The 24,919-nt window shown below is 55.1% G+C and overlaps 4 protein-coding genes across 4 annotated transcripts; 2 read left to right on the forward strand and 2 right to left on the reverse strand.

Moving 5' to 3' along the window:
* The first annotated feature begins 784 nt into the window (after positions 1-784).
* UBAP1L (ubiquitin associated protein 1 like) lies at positions 785-6,862 on the forward strand. Its single transcript, XM_065734330.1, has 6 exons — positions 785-941; positions 2,282-2,428; positions 2,471-3,040; positions 3,831-4,028; positions 6,095-6,196; positions 6,725-6,862. The coding sequence occupies exons 1-6, from the start codon at positions 810-812 to the stop codon at positions 6,857-6,859; spliced, it is 1,284 nt and encodes a 427-aa protein (XP_065590402.1). The 5' UTR covers positions 785-809; the 3' UTR covers positions 6,860-6,862.
* Positions 6,863-9,228: 2,366 nt separating this feature from the next.
* Positions 9,229-11,021, reverse strand: KBTBD13 (kelch repeat and BTB domain containing 13). Its single transcript, XM_065734331.1, has one exon. It carries the CDS (start codon positions 10,906-10,908, stop codon positions 9,526-9,528), a length of 1,383 nt encoding a protein of 460 aa, XP_065590403.1. The 5' UTR covers positions 10,909-11,021; the 3' UTR covers positions 9,229-9,525.
* Positions 11,022-11,492: 471 nt separating this feature from the next.
* Positions 11,493-15,443, forward strand: RASL12 (RAS like family 12). Its single transcript, XM_065734332.1, has 6 exons — positions 11,493-11,828; positions 12,365-12,478; positions 13,076-13,132; positions 14,285-14,358; positions 14,425-14,615; positions 14,919-15,443. Exons 2-6 carry the CDS (start codon positions 12,373-12,375, stop codon positions 15,283-15,285), a joined length of 795 nt encoding a protein of 264 aa, XP_065590404.1. The 5' UTR covers positions 11,493-11,828; positions 12,365-12,372; the 3' UTR covers positions 15,286-15,443.
* Positions 15,444-16,245: 802 nt separating this feature from the next.
* On the reverse strand, positions 16,246-22,374 carry SLC51B (SLC51 subunit beta). The gene is made up of 6 exons (XM_065734061.1): positions 22,186-22,374; positions 18,975-19,075; positions 18,133-18,507; positions 17,754-17,888; positions 17,235-17,325; positions 16,246-16,586 (listed from the first exon to the last, which is right to left on the reverse strand). The coding sequence occupies exons 2-6, from the start codon at positions 19,012-19,014 to the stop codon at positions 16,367-16,369; spliced, it is 861 nt and encodes a 286-aa protein (XP_065590133.1). The 5' UTR covers positions 19,015-19,075; positions 22,186-22,374; the 3' UTR covers positions 16,246-16,366.
* Between the last annotated feature and the right edge of the window lie 2,545 nt (positions 22,375-24,919).

The following is a 24,919-nucleotide window of genomic DNA, read 5'->3' on the forward strand; positions in this document are numbered from 1 at the left end:
TTGTGTTGTGGAGTGTTTATCTATTGCCATAGAAGCCATGCTTTTCTCAGAGGAGGGGAAAAAAAAGGTAAAAGCACTTTTGTGTATACAGATGTCCCATAAACTACATATTGCATAGTGAGCATGGCTGGCGGGCGCTGCCCTGGGACAGGCAGGCACCAGCTGCAGATTCCAGAAGTCAGAGGAGCACTTGCCATCAGACTTTGCCAGTCAACAAAGGAAACTATTCTGCACGTTGTCATCACCAGGATGCTGGGGACTTGGGACTTAATGCAACGAGTTGTAGCTTATTTTTCACTAAACTGAGTCATTCACTCAGAACTCATGGCTACATGATTGCAGTAATATTTTCCATTCTGTTCATTTGAATTCTTTCTCTCCGTGCTGTTCCTAATCTAAAAAACATCCCTGTGCTTAAAATGAGCCCGTTCTTCAAAGCTCATCTCCTTAAAATGGTTCATTCAGCATCCCTTGGTGATGCACTGCAGCGTGCACCACTGCACACCTTAGCAAAAACAGACAAGGTAGAGAATAGGAGTGGAGCTCAGGTGGTGATGTAGCTCTGCACTTAAATGTGGAGAGGGGAGCATGGAGGAGGGTGGGCTGCTGAGTGGGGGCAAGGGGACACTTTACAGGCCTGGACGTTGCGCACAGCAGAGCTTACCTCTCTCCAAAAGATGGCATAAAACCTCATTTTTCTCTCCTCCCACCCAACTTTGCTGCGGTTACAGCAGCTCAGTGTCACTCCCATGTGGCTGCCAGTCTTTCCAGTTACACTTTTTCTTTCACCCCTTCTCGAGGCAGTGACAATGAGCTACCTGGATGGAGTGCCCTTCCGGACGGCCGTGAGCCTCGAGGGAGACTCCACGGGAGAGAGCACCTTCATGGACACAGCACCCATAGACCTCCCCGACTGCACCGACATCCTCATGAGCACCATGGTGGGTTGGCCTCTCCCAGGTCCATTTCTGGTAGGATGCTCACAGGGATGCTCTTCTTGGGGAAGGAGAGGGAAGGAAAATCTCTCCTCTGCGTTGGCATCCCGCCCGTTGGTTGTTTTCAGTAGGGACACGAGGTGAGGGTGTCGTGAGGGTGGGTGGGAGGAAGGCCTTTGGTTGGGGTTGGGTTTTGTTAAACCAGTCCAAGCTCGAGGATGGGATGGGTGTTGCAAGATGGAAAGTTTCTTTTGGCCTTGAAAAGTGCAAAACTCAGACCCTGGTAAAGCAAATGGAGCTTCTTGCTTCTTTGCCATCTCCTGCTTTCTGCTGAGCAGAGTTCAGCAGTCTCACCCATAGATGGGGTGAGTGCACTGTGCAGGGCAGTCCCCCCTGCACCCCATGGCCTCCCCCCTGCTGTGGCTCGTGGTGAGCCATCGCTGAAACACGCTCCACTTTTGAGATTTTTAGTTGGGGTTCCTCGAAGGAAATGTTTGTGGGCAGGATTCCCTCTGCCTGCATGCAGGTGATGGTTGGCAGGTGGAGGTGTTGCTGAGATGGGTCTGCCCCCAGTGTCCCACCCCAGGGACTCTGTCTCTCTCCAGATGGGGACACATCTGTGCGTCGTTCTGGAAGCACGCGGCGGTGCTGTCCTTGGGGAGCTTGGTTTGGGTTGGGCACAGCAGCATTCCCGTGCCGTGAATGTGCCTGCCTGCCAGGAGACCTTGTTTGGAGAGCTCTGGGACACGCATGGCTTGTCTGTTCCCGGAAAGCACTCCGATGTAAAACAAAAACATGTCCTGAGGGTTCTGAGGCGGGCAGTGCATGACCCCTGTGCTCTGCTCTGGGTACTCGGGATGCTCCTCCTCTGCTCTTCCCTCTCTGCAGCAGCCAGGCTGACACAGAACCCCTCCATGCTAAAGCACAGCTTCCAAATGCAGCTGAAAGCAGTAGTAGTGCAGCAAACGGGTGTTTTCCAAGTGAAGATGAGGACGTTCCCTGTAGGGATCAGGCTGGGACTGCCCGGCCCCACAGCCCCAGTGCCCAACGGCGATGGGATGTTGGTGATGTAGGATCAGAGAACTGCAGAATACCCGGGGCTGGAAGGGGCCCACAAGGATCATCGTGTCTCCACACAACCACTCAAACCCAATGCCCGAGAGTGAGCTCCAGCAGCTCAGGGCCGTGCCGCAATGCCTCCCCTCAGCCCCCTCTGGGCCAAACAAACCCAGTGCCCTCAGCTGCTCCTCACTCCCACATTTTGCTCCCCAGACCTTCCCCACCTTTGCAGCTCTCAGTAGATGTCAGTACCGGTGTTCTCAGTCGCTCTCACTGCTCTCCCACAGCACGACTTCTCTCTGGAGCGGAAGGTGCAGTACTGGCTGGAGGCCGCCTCTCAGCACCAAACCTCCCAGCAGCAGCTCCACGCCGACGCCGTCCCCACCGCCCCACCGTGCTGGCTGCTGCTGGTGGAGCCCGAGGGGAGGGAGATGGTGGGGAGCAGGGCGAGGGAGGTGGGGAGCAGGGCGAGGGAGGTGGGGAGCAGGGCGAGGGAGGGCACGGTGCGGCGCAGCATCAGCCTCAGTGCTGAGCGGGGCCGGGGCAGAACCTCCGACACAGAGAGTGAGGCCGGGTGCTCAGGGGATGAAGAGTGCTGGGAGGACGATGAGTATTCCTCCACCTCCTGGGAGGAAAATGACAGGGAGGAGAGTATTCTCCGGAGGAGAAACCAGCACGGCTTGCAGCAGATCCGACCAAAGACATCTCCTGGCTTGCTGGAGCCTCCTTCAGAGAATGGCTACAAAGCTACGAGCCCGGATCCGGGCAAGCAGAGGAGGTCCATGGTTTTGTTCAACAACATGAAGAACGAGCTGGAAGCAGCCAGGAGGAAGCTGGCTGCGTTGGTGCACCCCTTAAACAGAGCCACAGCCGAAAGCAAAGGGGCCCCCACTCCACCAGCGCTCCCCCAGCACTCCCGGAGCATCAGGAGCCTCAGGTTCGGGCCGGCAGCGGAGATGTGTCACACGGGAGGCCTGGTGCCAGCCCCCCCCACGGCACCCAGCACCTCCATGCCACCCATCCGCAAGCACAAGCCCACGGTCCCGGTGAGCGGCCTGGAGGGGGGGAAGGGGTGGAGGGAGGGGGCGAAGCACCGGGTCCTGAGCTCCAGCCAGCAAAGCAGAGCCAGAACTGGGCTTCGGAAACACTACACCAGTGAGACTTGTGCTGGGCTGTCCCAGAGCCGGGGGAGGGTGTTTTGCTGCGGTTTAAACACATTCTGTGTTTTCCTGACTAAAACATTGCTTAATTTTTTTTTTCCTTAGAACCAAGGTGCCCAATTTTCTATGGAAATATTAAAAAAAAAAAAAGATAGTAATAAAACAGTGGAATAGGTTTTGTTCCCTTTCCCTTTCTCTACTTAGAGCAGTACCCTCGTGCAGCTTCCCTTCCTGGCAGCCCCACATTTAAATCCAGGACACAGTGTGAGGTTATTTCTGCTCCCCTTCTTCCCTGGGTCACTGTGCTGCTCGGATTTAACATTCCCTGTGGTCACTGCCTTCCCTGACCCCATTTTATAGCAGGAAAAGGCCACTTTGCTGGGCTCATCCTGCAGCACTGGCATCCTTGGTGGCAAAGGCTGTTTTCTTTTAAAGAAAATCTGTGAAACTTCAGACCTGACGGTCCCACCATGAATAGCAGTCACCAAGTGATGGGTGCCAGTCCCCGAGCAGCAGAGAGCAGTGTGCAGTGGTGCTCAGTGATGAGTGCCCGGGCAGTGCTCTCCAACACTTAACCATCACCTGTTGTTTTAGGGACCATGGCTGCTCACGGGCACCGCAGTGGCAGCTCCATCCATCCCTGTTGGCCAACGTGAGCTTCTGTCTTGTCTTGCAGTCCCTCAGCCCTTACACCTGCCTGCCCCCAGCTCGGCCGCTGGCGTCCCGCAAAGCCAAGCCAGATTCAGCATCTGATCTGCTCTCAGCACTGAGCCAGGAGGAGCGCGACCTCATCGAGCCCGTCATCGCCTTGGGCTACCCGGCCCGCAAAGCCATCCTCACCCTCCAGAAGACAGGGAGGCAAAGCCTGGGCCAGGTTGGTGGGGCTGGCACGGCTGTAATGGTGTGGGGTGCTTTGGGGGAGGTGTTTGCTCACGGCGCTGTCCCTCGTCCTGCACTGGGGAAGATGGGGCTGCTTTTCTTGCTTTGGTTCAGAGTGGGGTTTTCTGTTGGGTCACACGCTGGCAGATTTGCTGTAGTACAGCTCTGAGTCGTGCTCAGCGTGGTGGTGAGCAGTAGCAGTGGCTGCCACTCTCTTCCCATCTGCTGTGTGGAGCACAGTGTCCCTCTAGTGCAAACCTTGTCCCCGTATATGGAAATCTTCTGCACATCTCTTTCTGAGCTGCTTGGTTCGTGTGACCATTTCCGTGGCTCATTCTGTCAGGGCAGGACTGTAAGAATATCCCAAGGATTTGTCTGGTCGTTCTCCAAAGCCCCAAGTCCCTCTGTTGGTGCAACCAATGACTCCACACAAGCATTGCTTTTGGGTCATTGAATGCAACCGTAGCAAGGGCTGCCATTCCCCTGAAGAGATGATTAATGTGCCAAAATACAGGGTCAGCCTCATATCCTGGTCTGTCCCTCCAGAAGTTCCCACCTTTCCCTTTTATGCTCCAAGATGAAATGTAAGGCCTAGCTGTTTGTACAACTGCTACAAGCACAGAATGACCAAATCAGTCTAAGATCTTCCTGGAAAATATGTTTCCAGATAAAAATGAGAGCTGTGGCCGCTCTTCCCTGCATGCTGGTGTCACATAAGCTTTCTGCATGTGACGATGACAGCTTCAGACATGAAGATTTGATCGTGGCACCAAACAGTAGCCAAAAATCATTCCATTTCTTTACGGTGTCCAATAAAGCTGGCAGAGCCCACCTTTGTAAGGGAGGGGCAAGCTTTGTAAGCACCTACCTCCCCAAGCAGCCAGCACATGGGCTGAGAGTGGGGACATCTGCAATGTTTGGGGTGTGTAGAAGCTCGCTGCAGCCCTGTGTGCCCATCAGATGTTTCCCACTGCATTTCTGTGCTGGAGAGCCAAGCCCTGAGCTTGGCCATGGTCCCTGTAGGGTGAGCAGGATCACCTCCTCCTCCTTCCCCAGTGAACAGGCAGCTCTGTGCTGAACCCGGGAGGTGAGCAGGTCCAAGTGCATAAAAACCTGGTTTTGTTTTTGTCTTTAGGATAGCTGTTGGGTGGGGTTTTTTTTAATGATAAAATTCATGTAGCTGACAGCAGCACAGATGTCGTGCGTGGCTAGAGCAGCGTGTCAGATTGCCAAGGCTGGCTGTGCTCTGCCCAGAACATGAGGAGTGACTCCTTGAAGCAAGAACATACAGCGATGATCTCGGGCTTCAGAAAGATAATGAGGAAAATCAAGCCAGGTTCTGAATGCCAACAACCAGAGCATAACTCATGTTTGTGTTAATAAGCCTCTCCTTCGGGCTGACATTTTGCACAGTCCCTGCTCTGCTGCAGGGGACCTAACATTTGTGGGCCTGCTTTTGGCCTCGTGTGTTTTGTGGTCTTTGCATCCCCTTCCCTGGCTACAGCAGAGCTGAGGAGGGCGGAGGTCTGAGTGCTGGTGGAGCTGGGAGCTGTGAAGCAGCTTCTGCTCGGATGGGGCAGAGATCCCTGGGCTGCTCTCCGTTTCTCCAGGCGACTGTTTCCATATCTCCTGCTTTTCCACCATGGTATAGCCCGTTTATTATGGTCTGTCACATGTGTTTTTTGGACAGTGAACGATTCTCGTGGTATTCCAAAGAGACCGCTGGGAATTGTGCTGTCAGCACTCCAAGAACAATGAGGAAAGCCAAAAATAACTGTTTACTTTTGGTAATGAGAGCACACAGGACTCCCCTGGGGATGTGGGGAGTTCGCACGGGTCCTGCGGGGGCCTGGGGCCGGGAGCATCAAAGGGAGGTTGGCCTGGACAGGGTTAGGGATCAGCACACACCTGGTGTTTCACCCAGATGGGCTCTGCTGAGTGAAAAAACAACTGCAAGATCCTTGCTTTGTGTTCAAATGGTTCAGGTGCTGCTCTGCTCCCCGTTATCCCCATTCCCATGTGGGATCAGGAGGCATTAACCCTCGCTGTCTTCTCCTCCAGTTCCTGGGCTACCTCCGTGCCTGTGACCGGCTGCTGAAGCAGGGCTATGAGGAGGGGCAGGTGGAGGAGGCCATGGAGATGTTCCAGTACTCAGAGAAAAAGGTCAGTGGCACGGTGCAGCCTTTTGTGTTTCATCCATTTCCACCCCTGTGCCTCCCAGTGCTGTCTCCTGCCAGGCCAGGCCCCATTGCTCCGCAGCAGTGAACCCAGCCAGGCTGCAGGCCGGGCTCAAAGCCCCAGCAGAGCACTGTGTGGCCACAAGGACTTCATAGGATGGGCTCACCCCGTGCATGATGTGGGAATCCCATCCCCAGGCGTGCTTGCTGCCTCCTGGCTCCCCATCTCCTCATCCCATAGCAGGACCACAGTGCTGTCCCGTGCTCTGATCCCCACTGGCAGTCCCAAAGTTTAGGCTGGTGTAGGATCCTGCTCGTTCTCAGTGCTGGGATGGTGCTTACAGTGCATACAGACTTGTAGCAGCTAGCACTTGTCCTGGCAGCGGGATCCACCGTGCCCTTCAGCGGTAATACAACCCTGCGGGATTATCTGGCCTGCTGAAATGCTGCCATGAATGTGTCCTCACAGCCTGAAGGTAACATTGCTCCTTCCTCTCCCTCCTCCTCCTCCCAGGCAGCTGAATTCCTGCACTTGTTAGCTCAGTTCAATGACATGGGTTTCCAGCAAAGTGAAATCAAAGAAGTCCTCCTGCTGTGCGGGAACCAGAGGGACAAGGCGCTGGAGGAGCTCGTGACGAAGAGGCAGTGAGGGGCATCCTGCTGCCCTCCTGGGCCACATTTCACACACAGCCACGAGCGGATCCTTACACCACGACAGAAATCTGAGCACACTGACTTCACAAAGGCCATGTGCTTTATGCAGAAGCATCAGTTGTTCCTTTCCTGGGAAGATCCTCAGCGGACTCTGTGATGTTTGAACGTTGTGATGGGAAATGTAGACATTAGCATCTCCTCGTGAACCAGAAAGTTGAGAAAAATGCACAGCTCAGTGGAGGGTGCACAGAGATCACGGGCTGCTGCTGTTCTCGATATGAGGAGTGGCTCTGATGCAGGAGGGCAGTTCAGATCACCCGTGGGACACTGCTCACGTCTGCAGTGGTGTGGTGGATGGTGTTCTCACACAGAAGTACGCTGTTTCCCTGTGAGTTAGCTACAGATGTAATTAATCTGAGTAAAGATGCTTGGAGGGGTTCTCATTAAAAGTATTTCTGTCTTTTCCTGTGAAAACGCCAACTGGCACAGCCTGGCAGAGACCACTCACAATAGGTCACAAAGTGTTCACCATTTGTCCACGGTGTCCCAGTGCATTTCAGCTGAGTGCAGCGTGTCCCCACTCCACGTCTCTCTGCTGAGCTCCCAGACACACAGCTGTAGTTCTCCATGGCTGCCAAGTACCAGTGACCACGACAACCTGCATCCAGATCTTGGTGGCATTGACCTTTCCAGACCCAGGAGTGGGTGTTCCATACCCGCACTGTGATCCATGTCTCCCTTGGATGGCCGAGGGAGATATTCTGCTAGGAGAAGGGCAGGGAGAGTGCAGTGAGTGGGGCGTGGGGAGGCGGGCAGATCCTGATCCATCACTGTGGGGCTGTGCTGACGTGGGGGTGGCTTTGTCCTGACTCCCCTGCACCAAATCAGCCAACGTGGGGCAGTGGTTGTTCTCCAGAGCGCAGTGCTTTCTGACACACCCGCACTGTGAGCTCCCAGGCTCTTCTTGGAGCACCCATCCCTGCTTTTTCTGCAGAGCTCTTGCTTATACAAGCCTTTATTTCTGACGTGGCCCTTATAAGGCAGCTTTCTGTTACGTTCAGCCTTGCCAAGATGATGTCACCTTCAACAGAAACGTGCAAAAGATTGAGCTGTGATTACATAGACCGCACGGCTGTGGCTGTGGTCTTTGGCAGCGAAACCACTGAGGTTGGAAGGGGCAGGTAATGGTGACACTGAGCACTGAGTGCTGCTGCAGCACATCTGCACACAGAGGCTGAGCAGCCTCTCACGCTGACTCATAATACCCCACGAAGGTGGGGCAGAAGTTGTGCTGCTCGGAGGCTTGGAGCTCCAGAGCTGCGGGATGGGGTCGGTGCTGGGGCTGTGGTTGTTTCATCCCTGGACTGGAGGGCAAACGGGGACAGGTGCATGCAGTGTTTAAATAAGGACGTGGATGCAAGCTTGGGTTTTCTTGTCTGTTCTTCTAGGTTGTTTGTTTTTTTCCTTCTCTAATTCAGTCTGTTTTGAAAACACTGAGAACTTGGCGAGGGTCAGCAGTGTAAGTATTTGAGGCATCCAGCTGGTATTCCCTTCCCTCCTCTTGTGGGGAGCACGGGTAGCCTGGTGCATGGGAGCCCCTTCCCAGGGGTCCCCGCCTCCCTTGAGGGCTGAGCAGCGTGAGGCGTTCAGAGCCACCGTTAGTGGCTGTGGTGGGGATGGGCTGACAGTTGGACTCAACGATCTTTGAGGTCTTTTCCAACAGTAATGACTCTAGTAGGGGGGATGAGGGCAGCCCTTCCCCACTCATCCCCAGGGCAAAGCCTGGAGCTGCTGCTGGGGACAGCACCGTGGGGCCCAGCAGGACAGCCCATGTGGTTGCAGAGACCAAGGAGACCTGGCAGCCCGGCGTCCGCGCGGTGTGAGCGCAGCCCTGCTGATGCTCTCTCCTCTCCTTTTATTTTTGCAACTTTGCCATGTCCTAAAAATACCCTCTGGCTCAAATGAGAGCACTCGGGTCTGTTGGGAGCTGGCGGGGAAGCTTGGAAGAGATGGCAGCTTGTTATTGAGCTCCTGGGGGTGATGGATGGTTCCCAGAGAGATACCCGCTCATTCTGGACCACAGTTTTCTCCCGTGTGGGTTTTTGAAGAGAAACTCCTTGCGGTCCCTGCCCTCCACCCCCCTCCTGTGTCCCTTTGTCCCCTCATCCCAGGCAGTGCCTCCCCGGGGAGCTCAGGGCTGCCTGGGAACTGTGTGAGCGGCTCAGGAGCACTCCGCGGGCAGGATCAGGCCTCGATGTGGGTGCTCCCTTAGGAGCTATTTTCCTTCAGGAGGAGAAAAGAACACAAGAGTAATGAGAAACACAGGGCTTTCTATAGCTTTCCTTTTAATTCCAGGATATAAGGAACCGTGAGAGCAGAGAGCAGGTTTTACGCTGCACGCCTTCAGAGTGCAGTCCAAATAAATACACCTTTCTGTTCCCTGCAGAAGCCACGAAGCCCCACGTGCGGTGGGCTCACCCGTAGCAGCACTTTGCACGAGGCTGCTGTGACAGCTCCTGCCACCCCTTCCCCGTGGCAGGCTGCCGTGTCACCTCCGGCTCCAACGCGGGGTCATCCTCGGCAGGAGGAGGGGAGGAGAGGAGCAGTGCACGGAGCCGAGGCCGTGTGCAAGGAGAGCACCCCAAGGTGGGATGGGGCCAGCTACGTGGCGATGTCGTGGTTGCGCCGGGGCAGCCGCAGGAGGAAGGTCTGCAGGGAACCGCTGCGCGGGAAGCCCGCCCGCTCCTTCTTGACCCTCCAGGCCTCCTCCTCCACCGAGTAGAGCTGCGTCAGCATCTTGTTGACGGTGTACACCGTGTCACCCCTGATGGTGGCGGTGAAGAGAGCTCCTTTGCTGTTCATGAACTGCCCGGGCAGAGCCGTCCACTGCCGCGACCTCAGGTTGAAGCAGTCGATGACGCAACGCAAGAAGTCGTCTCCGGGGCCGTTGCGCATGACGTAGAGGTTGTCGCGGTGGGCCACCATGCAGTGCCCGTAGCTCTGGTGCCGTTTGAGCTCGGTGACGGGAAGCCACGCGTCCCGCCGGCTCTCGTACTCGTAGATGATGGTGGTGTCCAACGGCTTCCACAGGCAGACGAAGATCTGCCCCATGGCCTGGGCGCAGGGCGCGGCCGAGCTCGGCTGCGGCAGATCGGAGACGAACGTCCAAGTGTTGGAGGCCACGTCGTACCTCTCCACGGACTTGAGCGAGATCTTCTCGTACTCGCCGCCGATAGCGTAGAGGCAGCCGTCGTGGCCCACCAGGCGGACGTCGTAGCGTAGCTGGTGCGGGCTGGGGAACTCGCTCCACGCGTCGGTGTCGGCGTCGTAGCAGAAGCTGCTGTCCACCACCTGCTTGCTGGCCCCGTAGACACCGCCCACGATGTAGATCTTGTTGTCCATGGTCGCCATGCCGGCTAGGAACGTGCTGGCGCTCAGCGGCAGGCAGGAGAGCGTCCTCCACGCGTTGCTCTCCTCGTCCAGGTAGCAGATGGTCCTGGAGAGGTCCTCCAGGAACTCAAAGGTGGGCGTGTGGGCTCCCACCGCCACGAAGGTGCTGGGCAGCAGGGCCTGCACGTAGGCCAGCAGGTCGGCGGGGAGGTTGCCCAGGTGCTCCTCCAGCTCGGCGTAGCTGTCCCGGATGTAGAGCGCGGCGCAATGGAATAGGTCCAGGAGGCCGAACACGGCGGCGGCGTGGTACAGCAGGAGGCAGTTGTCGGAGTCGATGGAGTGGATGAGGTACTTGGCCAAGGGCTTCACCTGCAGGAATGCTGCACACTCCACTGCCTGGAAGGTCTCCTCGCCGCCCAGCGCGGGCCGCTCGCCCGCCAGCACGCGCAGCATGGCCAGGAAGCCAGCAGCACCCAGCCCGCCCAGCCCGATCTCCTCCTGCGTGCTCTCCCTCATCCCCGAGCGGAACAGGGCACGGAAGTACTCGCTGCTCTCCACCAGCAACGCCTTCTCCACCGAGAAGCACTGCTCCTCCACGCGGATCCTCACCCTTCCCGAGGGCCCTACCCGAGCAGCTTCGTCCTCCGGGCTCATCCTGCCCGGCTCTGGGGCAGCCCCTCCTCGCTGTGCCCACCCTCGGGTGTCTGCCCCGCGTCCCAGCGGCCGCTCACTTGTAACCCAAATCCTTCCAGCTAAAGATAGCCCGGCTCGTGATCGCTCCCGCGGGCAGCGTGCCCCTTCCACAGGCTCCGTCCCAAAGCACAGCGAGGTTCCCTGGTGGCTGTGGGGCTGTCGGCACCTTGGGGCCTCCTCCTTCCCATTTCCCAGGGTGGGCTGCACGTGGCCGCTCTCCCTGCTGGGAAGAGCGTGGGGCTGCGCTATTTTGTCTCTGTTTTTTCCCTTCGCTGTGTGGCCGTGGGGGGGGGGGGGGGGGGGTTACGGATGTCAGTGAATCTCCACGCCTTCAGCTCAGCCGTGGGAAAGGGACTCTGCGTGGCCCAGGGCCACGGAGAGCCCTTTGTGGTGGGGGTCTTCCTGTGGGGGCAGAATCCATCCCTGGCACACGGACAGTGACAGTGTGCGGCAGAGCTTTCCCGCGGCTGTAATGGCTTAAGGAAAGGAGAAAGATTTCTTTCCGTCTGCGTTGGAGTGCTCTCCACCTGTGCCCAAAAGAGGGTTTAGGGCAGGGGGATGCTGCCATCCCCAAAACATCAGTCCCCTAACGGCCGTCCTTCCTTCCCACGGGGATTGATCCCGTCCCCCCTCGGGACAGCTTGCCGGGACTTCCACGGTCACGGACTATTTTGGGAGGGTTTAAAAATATCCTCCGCGCGCTCCCGGGCGCTGCTACCGCCCGCAGCCCGGATTGGGGCCGCGCACGGACCGCGGGGGCCGCGTCAGCCCCATCTGGGTGCCCCATCCCCACGGCTGTGATCTCCATGACGACGCTGCCTCCAGCTCCCACCCCCGGCTTTGGATCCCATCGGGCTGATGGCTCGGGGCGGTCGGCAGCGGTGAGTACTGCCCGTGCTCTGCTCTCCCCGTGTGTTTTTGCTTTTTTTTTGGGGGGGAAAGGGTGTTTTTGTGCTCACTTGTGTGTTTTCTCCCCACCAACCCTGCCGGCAGCAGGCGTTATCCGCGCTGAAGTGCATCCTGTATTGAAGGGAATGCACGGGGACGGATCGAAGCGCACTGTGCCGGCGGGAGATGCGCTGAGCGCTCCGTCCTCAGCCGAGCGGAATAACGGGGGGGGGGTGGGGGTCCCAGCAAAGTACGGTGGGATCATCGCCCTGCTGCGGGGGTAACGCAGGCAAAGGGCCGGCAGCAGGGTGGCCGGGGCCGCGTGTCCAGCCCGGCCCCGCGCGGCAGCATGCCTTACAAGGAGTTTGGCAGCGCTCGCCTCCTCCTGCCTCATTCATTGCCGCTGCTCCCCGGCTCCGCCGTGTCCTCCGCGCACGCAGCATCCCCGCGCCAGGTGGGACGCTGCTTTCTTTCTTTCTGGGCTGGGGTTGGAAATGGGGTCCCCCACGGTCGCTTCGCTCTCCCGCAGGACCGAGGATGGCCTCGATGTTCGGCAAACCGCGGGTCAGCGCCGAGCGGCCGCCGCAGAGCGTGGCAGAGTGCAACGTGGCCGTCCTGGGCTGCCGAGGGGCCGGCAAGTCAGGTGGGAGCAGCTCCGAGCCGCAGCTGCTGGACGGCATCTCGGGAGCTGCGGGCTCCGGCTGCCACCGCTGCAGCATCCCAGCCCGGCGCCGGGCAGCGACCGTGGGGTTTTGTGTGTTTGGGGGAGGAGAAAGTTTCCCCGCAGTCGTTCCGGAGCCCCCGGGTCGTGCCCGCGGCTGCGGCTGCTGCTCTGCACGCGGTTCCCGTGTGCGGGCGGTAGATGTCAGCGGCTGTGGGTGCGGGCAGCAGCAGTGCGGCTCTGCCTGCGCAATTCTGCGTGAGTCCTGCAGGGAACCACGCGGGTCCCCAAAAGTGGGTGTCCCAGAAGCCGTGCCCCACTGGGGAGGTGAAAGCCTCTAGGAATCATCAAATCGCAGATTTTTGACCCGGAATGGCTTTGTTTGTAGGGCAAAGAAAACAGCGTTGCTCTCTAAAAGGCGATCCCGGGAGAGCCGTGGGGCAAGTGGGCAGGATCTGGGGGAAAAGGGGTGGGAGGGGGTGAACGGCCCCACTGCTGCCTGTGGGTGGGGTTGGGGTGATGGGGGGGGTCCTGGTGATGGCACTGCTCCGTGGGTGACCGTGCCCTCCTCCTCTGCAGCGCTGACAGTGAAGTTTCTCACCAAGAGGTTCATCAGCGAGTATGACCCCAACCTGGGTAAGGTGCTTCTCCCCCCGCGTCCCCCGGCTTTCCCCGCATGTCCCCCGTGCACTCTGTTCCCATCTCCCACGCTTCCCACGAGTATGGCATCTGAAGGGGAAAAAAGCCACCACCACCAAAAAGCAAAGCAAGCAAACAAAACACACCGAGTAAAACACAAACAAACGGACCCCAGAGGCACGAGAAACGTCAGCAGGGCTCAATTCGACCCAAAGTGGTGGTGAGAACGGGGTGGGCATGTCCCATGGGGGCAGGGCTCCTGGCATCTCCCTGCTGGGCGTGAGTCCCTTTCAGTGTGGCCCCAGTGCCCCTTTGGGGTGTTGGGCAGAAATGGGCAGTGCTGCAGTGCAGAATCCCTGGGGCTGTGCGGTGCCACAGAGAGGTTCTGGGCAGTTTTTTTTTTCCTCTGTTTGAGTAATTAATAACTATTTTCCTGGGCTTGACTCCAGTGCGCAGTGAAGAGCTGCGGGTGATTTATCGGGGACGTTTGGGAGATATGGAGCCCGTCCAGGATGCAGCTCCGGCCCCTGATCGCTTTTAGGAATGAAGGAAAAATGCTCTGTTGAGTTTCTCTGCCATCACCTCCCCAGAACATACCCAGCAGGGACAGCCGGGAGAAGGCATCCCCTGATGGAGGAGCCCTGCTGGCTCCTGCAGGGAGGCCTTGCTGCTGCTGCCTGAGCCACAAGCAGTCAGGCCATGCTGAGCTTTGGCTGGCCGTATCTCACTGGGTCATGGCACTGAGATAAGAGTTAGCCCAGAGGTGACAGCCATGCTGGAGCCCATGGTGGGGGCAGGGAGCGATCAGCCCTCGCTTGCAAAAATGCAGCAGATCCTGGGGAGAAATCTGACGGAGATGTACGTGGAGGGGTTTGGGAGGCTGTGCTTAGGGCGGAGCAGAGCAGGCGCCCGCTCAGTTTCTTGCCAAACGGTGGCAGGAGGTGGGGACAACAAATGTGCCAGCCTGCTTTCTGCAGTGGGAGGAAGCAGCTCCCAGCCAGGCCCTTCCCAAACGATGTCAGAGGAGCACAGTGCATCCCAGCAGAGGATGCTCTGCTCTGGAGGCTGAGCTATCTCCATGATGCCCCAGCCAGGCTTTGCCTGGCTCTGGGGACACAACCCATCCTCACGGCCGCCCTTGCCTTGCAGAGGACACCTACACCTCGGAGGAGCTGGTGGACCAGCAGCCCGTGCTGCTGAAGGTGATGGACACGGCCGACCAGGTGAGGGCCGGGCAGCGCCGGTGCCATGGCAGCACAGTGCTGTGCTCACCACTCCTCTCTCCCCAGGATGGCCCCGTCAACTGTGAGCGCTACCTGCGCTGGGCCAACGCCTTCCTCGTGGTCTACAGCATCGAGGACAGGAGGAGCTTTGAGGGCTGCGGCCGCTACCTCGATGTTCTGGCCCGGCACGCGCGGGGCTGCCAGCGCCACAGCCCCGTGCTGCTGCTGGGCAACAAGCTGGACATGGAGCAGTACAGGTACCCACCGCCTTTCTTTTCCCTCTGCCCTCTGCCATGTCCCTCGGTGCCACATCCCCGTGGTTCTGGAGCCGCCGCTCTCTGGGCAGCCCGTGCCCCTGCAGCTCTGCTCCTTCTGAGGAGGAATTTTGGAGGGTCCCACTCTGAGGCCCCGTCCTGCCCCCCTGCCATCACCTCTGGCCCCCCTGCCCTCACATGCCTTTCCTCATCATCCCTTTGTCAAAACAAGGGGATGCATCACCCCTCTCCAAGGGGCCGAGCACCCCGAGTGAGACGGTGCCGTCAGCCCCTCACCTCCCCCAGGCAGGTGACCAAAGCCGAAGGGACGTCCCTGGCCGCCAGGTTCGGGTGCCTGTTCTACGAGGTGTCGGCGTGCCAGGACTTCGCGGCGGTGCAGCACGTCTTCCACCAGGCCGTGCGGGAGCTGCGGCGCCAAGCGGAGCGCGGCCCGGCCCTGCGGCCTCTCTTCATCGCCGAGGAGCAGCCCTGCGTGCCCACGGCTGCGCGGCACGGCCTGGCCAGCTGCACCATCAACACCTTGTCTACCGTCAACCTCAAGGAGATCCCCTCGGTGGCCCAGGCCAAGCTGGTCACCGTCAAGTCATCGCGGGCCCAGAGCAAGAGAAAGGCGCCCACGCTCACCTTGCTGAAAGGCTTCAAGATCTTTTGAGGCACATCCCTCCCCTGTCTGTGAGGGGCTGGCAGTGTTGGGAAGGGGACCTCGTCCCGCTGACCCTGCACAGCTCTGCCCGGGTGATGTATCTGCGGATCTGGGCTCCTCCTGGAGCTGAGGGGCACTGCTGGAGGGCCGTGCTGTCCCGGCTGCTCCACCATCCGTGTGCGAATGGGACCACGCACCGGAGGCCGACGGGAGCCCAGGGAGCACAATCCACTCCTCCCTCAAACACAGAGGTGCCCCTCACCAAGCAATAACTGGGAAGAATTTCTTTTTTCATCCAAATGAGAACGATGCGGATTCTGTCACAGCCCACTCAGGCATCCTAAAACTGCCCCCTGTGCACTGGGGGAGGACATACCACACCAGCTGCTTTTCTAACCGACTTTTTACAGGCCAATGTTCCTTTGCAAAGGTTTTGCAAGCAAAGATGCTTCACCGACCAGAAGAAGCTCTTAAAAGCTTTTCTTTAACATCTGTTTCCAAATGTCTCAAGTTATTTCACGGCCTCCACGCGTGCCCCGTGACGGGTGTGATGCAGATCCTGCTGCAGAGCGCTGTGTGCCGTGCCCCACACCGGGACCAGGGCTGTGCTCCTCGGGGTGAACACTCTGCTCCTCCCCGGAGTCACAGCTGTCTGCACAGTGAGATATCCGTGTGCGTATATTCAGATAGACACGACTCGAGCAATATGTAGAGATTCGATACGGGATTCGGATCGAGCACTTTGGAACATATTTTAATAAAGGTGACTTTTGAGAGGAACGAAGGCTGCCCTGCTTCCCTGTCAGTGTCTTCTGTCTCCCGGGCTGACCGTGAGCCCCCACCTCTCCCCCCAGCCCAGCTGAGCCATGGGGGACACAGAGGAGGCAGACTGGGCCACAGTGGGGAGGCACGGGTTGGCCTCTGAGAACAGAGCCACTTCTGCTGACACAGCTCTGCTGTTTTCTCTTCTTCTTTTTCTTCCCAGGCTAAAATGCATTTTTCAGCTTTTCCATCTTCAGTCACTGTGAATTGAGGCACTGTGATCAGTTCCTCAGGGCCTGACTGCCCCAAGGCAGTCTGACATCAGCTGTTACATGGCATCCTCGGAGGACTCTTTGTACAGAGTAGTGACGGCCCCGTCCTTCCACTGGACCAGCACCTCTCCTGGTCTCTCATCCTGTGGCAGCGGCTCCTGCTTCTGCAGGCTTCCCGGGCTGTATTCTGGCATTGTTAGAAGGGCTTGCTTGCTTTCCAGCTCAGAATTCTGGGCAGCTTGTGCTGCTTCTTTATACATGAGGATCTTCCTTTTCCTGCAGGGAAGGCATAAAAAGGAAGTAAGGAGTGAAGCAGTGAGCCAGGGGTGTGTGCCTACCTGAGGTGACCGCTCTCTCCATCTCTCTGCACCCTGGGAGTGTTTCAGCTGCTTACAGGCAGCCCTGCCAGCTGCACTGTGTCGTGTAAGTGGTCTCAAGTGTTTGAGTACACACGGCCACAGTGTTTACAACTGGAGAACACACAGTGCAGCACGTCGCTTAAAGCAAGGCAGTGACACCCAGCAAGCAGCCGTTAACGGACAGGAGGGCAGGGCAGACCTGCAGCATCTCTGTTGCTCTTATTTCAGGACGAAAGCTGTGATGCAGCTGTATGTTTTTCTCACCTAAGAAGGCAGTGAGTGGGAATGCAGATGGTTGAGGAGTCCCTGTGTGCTCCTGTACTTATGGACACCCTCACGAACACGTATTTAAAGGCATTTTCCTGCTAGCATATCTCTTGTTCTGAGTGACACATGAGAGCAAGAAGCCAGGCAACGTTTTACAATGAAGGAGGGTTCAAAAGGAGTTTGTCTTTCTCTTTTCTCTCAGTGCTTGTTCCTGCCCTGACAAACCCACGTGTCCATCTGTTTGTGGTTCTTACTGCACCACCACCCCTCAAATGACCCCCAAATTTTCCTGACTCACCTGTTTCGTGAAATGTTAATGGCCAGAAGGACAAAACCCAAAATTGTGACCACGAGGGAAAGTGCGAGGATGGAGTAATTCCATGCTGATGCTGGGAGAAAGGACAAACAGGCAGTGTTGGCATGCATGGAGCAGTGCGGCCTGCAGGGCCCAGCCAGAATCCCTACACCCTGGCTGCTATGTCTTGGCTGCAGGCTGAGAGCAGAGGAGTTCAGCATCCAGACCAGAGCCCCCAGCTCTTGATTTTAGGGATAACAACAGCCAACCCTCCCTCACTGGGCTGCAGACTCGAAGAACTGGCTCCTGCCTGTCACAGCTTCCCAAACCACATCACACAGCAAAGCCTCGTGCCTGGCTTCAGGCAGGACTCACTTCTTTTAGAGGTGAAACTGAGGTGATATTTCTGGGGTAAATAATCTCCTTAGATAAATCTCTCAGGCACCTCAATTAGGCAGGAGGGTTCGCAGCCAAGGACTGTGCATTTCAAACTCTCACCCCAAGAGCATCAATGGGACTTACGGTCTTCTCTGCGGAAGAACCACAGCAGCTCCTCCAGCTTTTCTGGCTCCATACCCAGCACAAGGATAGCACTGTATGCAGTGTGGTCGTACACCTGTGTGCTCGTGAGGCCTGCGGAGTAGTAGCTGTATTGTGCTGTTGTGGAGAAAAAGAACAGAAAGCTGTGATGATCTTACCCCTTGGCTCCCAGGGTTGCCCTCTTGAAGCAAGCAGATAGAAGCTCTGATGTACAGCCTCATTTCACGTGCTCAGAAAGTGGGCAGCATCTTTGGCCGATGCATTTCTGAAGCTCCCAGGTGGGGCACCCAGGGCTGGAAAGACCCCAGGATGCTGTGCCCTCCCACATTCCTCAGCACTGGGCCCCGTGGGCAGCACTGACCTGCTTTCTCCTTGCACACACTCCTCCCTGCAGCGTTTTGCCACTGAGCCTTGAGACCTCTCACATTATCGAGCGCAACTCCTTTCCTGCTTGCCACCAGGTAGTCCTGGCTGCTGCCCAGAGGAGAGAGCAGCAAATTGGAGCAGTCCCAGCCCATGAAGCCCATGCTGTCACAGGGACTTGTCTGCACTCTGTTGGCATCCACCACAGAGAGGCAGCTCTGCGTGCCGTGATTCCTCAAAGAGTCTCCTTGCCAAAACCAGTCCTGGAAATCTGATGCTGAATTACAGTCTGCCAGCAATAAATTCCCATCCGTGGGGCTGGCTTGTAAACACTGCTTGATTTTAGCATTCTGCAGCAGGAAAGCTTCAGTGCCTGCAAAGAAAGCAGAATACGAGTGTGGCCACCCAGTTACAATTGGAGTGTGTCACCCTCACGGCAGTCATGGGTCTTCCTTGGTGCCAAAAGAGGCTGCAACACTGCTGTGAGCAAAGGCCTGCAGTGCAACCTTCCCCACGGCTGAGCCCGGCTGCTCGTGGTGTACACTGAGGAAAATGGGCCCATGTTTCTGAGAGGAAAAGGTCCTATTTCCAGACAGCTGCGTGCCATTGCCATGATACTGCACGTGCACACTCTGAGAGGTGTTTGCCCTCAGCCAGCGAGGAGTTTGTGAGGTCAAACAACAAAGTTGGAAGCATCTGTATGTGTGCCTCCAGCTCCTGCACACAATGCCATGCTGCAACCCCGGCTGAGCCTGCAGTGGGGTAGCCTAGAAAGAGGCACAGCCCTAGCAAATGTAACCCACTTCACCCACACCGTCGTCCTCTAAGCCAAGACTCTACCTTGCAGCAGGAAAAATGAGATTATCCAGAGTAACTTCATCTTTGTCTGCACGGCTGAGATGGGTCACAACGTCACCAGTGTTTCTTCAGTGTGCAGATGCCTGGGAAAGAGAGAAAGGCAAGAGGTGAGGGTTCTGTCACCAGGAGCCCTGGATACATGAGTTATTGCACACAGGGAGTGCAGACAGCAGGGCACTGTGTTTCTCTGCTGGTGTCTACAGAAGACGAGACAAAAGTACAAGTAGAAGTGATCTTTTAAACAAACCTGTGCTCATAAGGGTGGAGATGAGGGAGCAGAAGGCTCAGCTTCAAGAGGAATAATAGCATGCTTGCCATTGAGGCAAAGGTATCTCCCATTTATCCAGGAAGCAGAACACAATTCCTTGACCTTTAGTCCCTCATTTGTCAATGGCATCAGTCCAGGTTTTAGAGCTGCTTGTCCAATTCAGTTCTTCAGCCTCCTTTAGAGAGACCTGATCTGAGCAGAAGACTTTCAGTCTCCCTGGCCCCATCCCACCCTCCTCAACTGTGTCTCTGCCAGCTCTCAGTCCACGAGGCAGACAGGACCCCGTGAGCTCGGGCAGTTCTGTTCACAGAGCCCATGAAAGCACAGCTTGAGTGCAGGCAGCACTAACACAGACACTGCCTGAGGACTAATGACTGCCAAGGGAGGGAATGGAGTCAGAGGCAAGGAAAACTGTCCTCTCTAAGTTATCTTGAGACCAGAAAGGTTAGAGCTACTCTGCCCACTGCTCAGCTGGAAGGCAGCAGAGATGCTATCACTGCTCACTGGCCTTCTCTGAACTGTCATCCCCTCAGAGGTGAATGACACACTGGCCACACGAGCGATTAATTATTATATGAAGACTGGACTTTGGTGGCTGTACTCACAGCTTCTAACTGCGTTTGTAGCCTGGACTGGAACTGTCGAAGCTGCTCCCTGGAAGTCACAGATATGTCCCACAACCCCGGTGGTGTCAGCAGCTCTCCTGCTGTCTCCTTGGGCAAGCATTTGTCCCATCGGTTATAGACCTAATGATCGTTACTATTTCCACCCCCCATTCTCAATGTCTTCACAATTCAAAGTCCACAGTTTACAGCCAATCACGCATGCAGGCTTGCTCCCTGCTGCCAGAAATTCTCCTGTTAGCGATGCTTTTAGGACAGGACTCTGAGATGTATCACGTGGACGTCTTTGAACTTACACTTCAGAATATACAAATAAAACTGCTTGCTGCAGTTAGGTATGCCAATAACCTCACAGTCCTGGTAAGCTTTAGCTGTTCACACAGCTTGCTCCTCAGAAAGGAGGAAATGAAGTGCTGGTGCCAGTGAAACCAACTTACAAGTCTGCTACACCATTACAAGAAATGCCACCCGAATGTGTTCAACCTTGCTGCGCAAGGCTTCTGTCTAATCATTTGCTTGAGCAGGAATATTTGACATACTTATTGCTGATTTTCTCCTAAAGTGTTTCTCAGCTTGAGGGACACCTCCTAGCAGCTGCACAGTGGGGATGCTCCAGAAGACTGCTAAATGAAGCCTCTCGAGAAGATGGATATTTATCTTGAATTAACAGGACAAGTAGGTAAAAGCCTGTAAAGGAAACTCCTGTTACTGTAAGGATCTTTTACATCCACACTGAACAGACCAATCTAGTTTGGAAGTTTCATTCACCAAAGCTACTAAACTAAGTGGTCTCAGGTCTGCACCTGCCCCAGAGGAGAGCTCTCTTAGGACTGTCGATCCTCCACGTGTGGCTGACCCATGGCATCCAGAGCACTGCCTGCACCACCAGTTTGCCCAGTAAGGACCAGTGAGCCTCATATCAGGGCTGAACACACTCTGAAGAGTTTGGATCTTCTAAAGTTATCTCCTCCACCTTCCCACGAAGAGCTGCTTTGCTCTGCTCTCCATGTCCCAGCTTGGGTGAGCACTGCATCACCACAGAAGGTAGGAGAGCGTGGGTGATGCCTTCCCCATTGCTCCCGTGCCACTGTGTCTCAGCAGGTGCTCTGGTCACTGTTGGATGGGAACAAGCACTTAGATCCAGGCCTTAGACAACTCAGAGCTGTGGAATTTGGCCTCTCAGCCCTCTGAAGTCAGAGGGTGCTTCCCAGCATGGGTGCAACACGGGGAACACAAATGAGAGGCAGTACGTGTGTGGAAGGAGGCAGAAGGAGCAAACAGGACAGCACCTATCAAGGAAACACTCTGTCTGTGCCCCTCTGAGTTTATATCCATGCCTGAACCATCTCATCTTTGTTTCCATCTTGCAAATGGCATTTTCACATTGCAACCTGCAAAATGTGTACGCTGCATGTACTTGCTGAATGAGGAGTCACTCTCCAGCACCATCCCAAACCCTCTTGTTCAAAACTAGGATTCCTGGAATTTGGCAGCATCTTGTGAAACCTGAAGAAAACTGATCTTGTTCCACATATGCTGTGGAACCATCGTGTGCTTTCTATGTTGGTCCTTATCAGGCGTAACACTTGGGTTGCTTATCGAGCCAGATATTGCCCTTACCCTGCAAATGAGAAATCCTCAGAGACTCACTACAGAGGTGTAAGATGGAAACAAAAGACATCTGGAACAACCATCTTCTTGGTCTCCCTGTGCAGTACTCATTACACAGTATGAGACAATGTGCTTCTTGCGTCCCAGACACTGTACGTCTCCTCCTGTCACCCTGACACTTTCTCTGCTGGTTGTCTTAACTGATTGTGTTAAGCTGTGTCAGTTATTCCAAATATATTACCCAAGCAGCATGCCCTGTCTGTGGGATTCATACAGGATATACAGTGTCACACCGTAAAGAAACAAATGGATGAGTTTGTATATACAAAGGTGCACTGACAACTGAGTTCACTTAAAGAACACAAGAAAAATGTTTAGCATTTAAAACATTGAGACAAGAAGGCAGACTGTGCTATTTTTCAAGCTTTGAAAAGTCAAAAGGTAAAGAGCAAATCTGAGGTACAGTAGATATTTCCCTTTAAGTGCTTTCAGGGCTGTTCACACGCAGGAGTTATCCCAGCCCACCTCTGCCTTTTCTATTCAGTTTCTTCTTAAGTGAGACACGCAGCCTTTACTTAACATGGAGAATCTCAGCTTTCTAACCAAAATAAAGAACTTTCAAGGAATGAGAGCTGTAAATGAACCCACCAGCAAGAGCACCAGGAACCGCAGCTAACCCCAGCCGACTCACCATGTCCTCAAGCCCCACCGTGGGAAGACGTCTCCTCGAGCACCGTCAGCTCCTTCCTACAGCCACCAGGTCCCGTCCCCTCGGAGTGCTGTGTGCTGTGATTCACTCCGCTCCTGAGTCACCTATGAAGGGAGTCCAATGGAGGAGGTTCGCCCCATTCCCTGCAAAAACACACCTCTTTAGTGGGGCCGGGCACAGCGCAGGGTGAACGACCTTTCCCCAAAGAATGAGCCGTCGGGAACTTTCAGTTTATTTGCTCAGGCTATTGGCACAATCAGTATGAAAAGAGCACGCTGAGTAAATGACGCTGCAATCAGTTACCCTGGGGTTAAAACAAGTGATACTCTTCATTCTGCCTGGCTCAGCCCTAGTTGCATAGAGGAAATGCGTCCTGATAAATCAGACATTAGGCTTTTCTGTTATTTTTTTTTAAGCAAATAGTCATTCTGAGGCTCTGAGAGCATCTTAGAGACTGACTGTTTTTGCAGACTAAGAGAACATGCCACCCTTATTTTCCAGGTACTGATTTGCAGAGTCAACATGCTGCTAAGAGGCTTTGCAGCCTGGCAAGGCTGATGCGTAGCATTTCTGTGTCAGTCACATGTGGGAAGGAGGATTTCTTTTCAACACAGCCTCACTGCACTGCACAACCCATGGATGGAGCTGTATATGTCACACCAAGCTCAGAGGTGTGCTCTGCGCACTCAGCTAACACTGCTTAGCTAAATCTTAGAGGGAGATGGGTGCAGTCTCCATACGCTCGTCCTGTCCTGGGTGTTTTCCAGCTTGAAACAAAGCATCTTTGGCACTGCAGCCCTGTTCCAGAGTGATTAATCTTTTGAATCCCACTCCACATCCGACTGAGAGTTTCCTCTGGCTGCCCCTGTGAAACTTCATCCCGCAGACACGCATCCTCCCCAGAGGGAGATGTTCTGCTGTTCAGTGTCAGCCTGGCAGGGCTCGGGTCAGAGCCCTCACTCAGAGCCACATTCTCTGGGAAATGAGAGCTCATCGCCACAGAGGGGGACAGGTCAGGGCAGGATGTCACACCATGCTCTAAATCATCCTCTTGTTCCTCTCCATTGCAAGTTGGACTGTTTGAAAAATGCTGGCACACTAGGAGAGGTGTTTCCATAGCATCCTTCTGAGCCTTTCTTTACACCAGGCATACAGTGACAGGCCAGCAATTGGTCCCACAAGCTACACAACCAAACTCCCTTGCTCAGTGCCTTGGAGAAATGTGCAAGGAAAGAGGAACCCAATGGCTCCTCTTGCACAGGAGACCCCCGATGCCCTGCTGCACTGCTTTCCAACCTAACAGCCAGAGTGGGTGGGCATGGGACAGTGAAACCTATCTGTGTACCAGGAAAGCAGCTCCTGTTTCAACCCTTGTCCCCCACAAAAAGAGGCAGGATGCAGGCTCATAGCCAAGGCGCTCAGCACACTGAACATGGAAATAAAACCAGTTCCCCTGTGGTTACAGCAGGCTCTTGTTCCCAGTAGTCCTCCAGGGAGGTGCTCAGAAGCAATCTCTTCAGCAGTGTTTTATTTCATGCTTCCCTTGACAACACTGGCATTCTAATGGGAGATATCTATTTACTTCTTGGAGACTCCTTCAGTGTCTTTGGCAAGGAAGCAAAGTGCAGATAAGATGTTGATTTGTGTTCTGCTTCCTCATCGGATTTGTCTTCACTCCTCTTTAGAAGAGCTCCTCTGACCTTGATGTTTTAATTTTGCTTATCTTTTTTGAAGCCTTCTGTGTCTTTGACCTGAAATGCCTGGTTACAGAATAACTAAACGTTCAGGGCCTTTTTGTTGCTGTTGTTTTGTTTTGATTTTTTTTTTTCCATATAAAAAAAGCAGTTAAATCCAGCAAGAAAGCAAGATTTGTAAGCTGCTCTTTTTTTCCCCCTCTTCACAAAACTATCTGATTGTTGCTTTCATTCTGCTATAAAAATTCATATTCAGATAAACTGTCAGTTAAAATTCATACACTGTGGGCAAGGCATAGGGTGTTTGAATTACACAGCTGTGTTGGAGCTGAGGATGGATTACTTGGGAGTAAGTATATTGAAGTGAACTTAAGTCCACTTCACAAATGTTTTTCAAATGAAACATTAATTATTTCATGAGTACGTCTGGCAAAAACTCAGCGTGGACTTGCAGTACGCCCGGGAGCTTTAACTACTGTCAAAACTGAGAATACTTCTCCAGGGTTTAAGCTCCTTGACACACGGAAGGCAAAGCTCCTTACACACTGCAGATGTGCCACTGGCACTGTCAGTGCCTCTGCGCTGGGATCCAACAGCAAGAAACTAACACTGGGTTTCAATTGGCAGCCTCTTGGGCCATTTTAATGTGTGCAGTAAGTCTGTTCTGAAGGCCAAAAAGTGGTGGTGATAAATGCAGGGCTCGCCCAGGGAGCTGGTACTTTCCTGCACGACACAGAATGCTGTCTTCAGTTTGGCCTGTGCAAGAGCTTACTGCCAGCGATGAGAGCAGCCTTAGGGGTAAGCTGGCACAGCACGGCCGGTCCATGAGCCTTCCTTCCACGGAGCTCTCTCTTTGCTTTTGGAAACTTTGAATATTCTCACAGTCTGAGATAATGTATGTGGTCAGATTACACGCTGTGTGGAACACTGCTTCCTCTCCTGTGGAGCTTGATACTAGTAAAGTCTTGATAATACTTCTTGTAATCTCACTGTTATTGTGCAACCACTAATTGTTCCTTGTT

The sequence above is a fragment of the Cyrtonyx montezumae genome, unplaced genomic scaffold (assembly GCF_038088225.1).
Source record: "Cyrtonyx montezumae isolate F1298 unplaced genomic scaffold, pur_monq_1.0 scaffold_17, whole genome shotgun sequence".
NCBI lineage: Eukaryota > Metazoa > Chordata > Aves > Galliformes > Odontophoridae > Cyrtonyx > Cyrtonyx montezumae.

Coding starts and splice junctions, on each gene's coding strand:
- RASL12 (XM_065734332.1), top strand. CDS start 12,373: ATGGCCTCGATGTTCGGCAAACCGCGGGTCAGCGCCGAGCGGCCGCCG. Junction 14,359..14,424: donor TGATGGACACGGCCGACCAG/GTGAGGGCCGGG, acceptor CTCTCTCCCCAG/GATGGCCCCGTCAACTGTGA. Junction 14,616..14,918: donor CTGGACATGGAGCAGTACAG/GTACCCACCGCC, acceptor CACCTCCCCCAG/GCAGGTGACCAAAGCCGAAG.
- SLC51B (XM_065734061.1), bottom strand. CDS start 19,014: ATGAAGTTACTCTGGATAATCTCATTTTTCCTGCTGCAAG. Junction 18,508..18,974: donor CTCATTTTTCCTGCTGCAAG/GTAGAGTCTTGG, acceptor CTTTCTTTGCAG/GCACTGAAGCTTTCCTGCTG. Junction 16,587..17,234: donor ATTAACATTTCACGAAACAG/GTGAGTCAGGAA, acceptor CCTTCCCTGCAG/GAAAAGGAAGATCCTCATGT.
- KBTBD13 (XM_065734331.1), bottom strand. CDS start 10,908: ATGAGCCCGGAGGACGAAGCTGCTCGGGTAGGGCCCTCGGGAAGGGTG.
- UBAP1L (XM_065734330.1), top strand. CDS start 810: ATGAGCTACCTGGATGGAGTGCCCTTCCGGACGGCCGTGAGCCTCGAG. Junction 942..2,281: donor ACATCCTCATGAGCACCATG/GTGGGTTGGCCT, acceptor GCTCTCCCACAG/CACGACTTCTCTCTGGAGCG. Junction 6,197..6,724: donor TCCAGTACTCAGAGAAAAAG/GTCAGTGGCACG, acceptor TCCTCCTCCCAG/GCAGCTGAATTCCTGCACTT.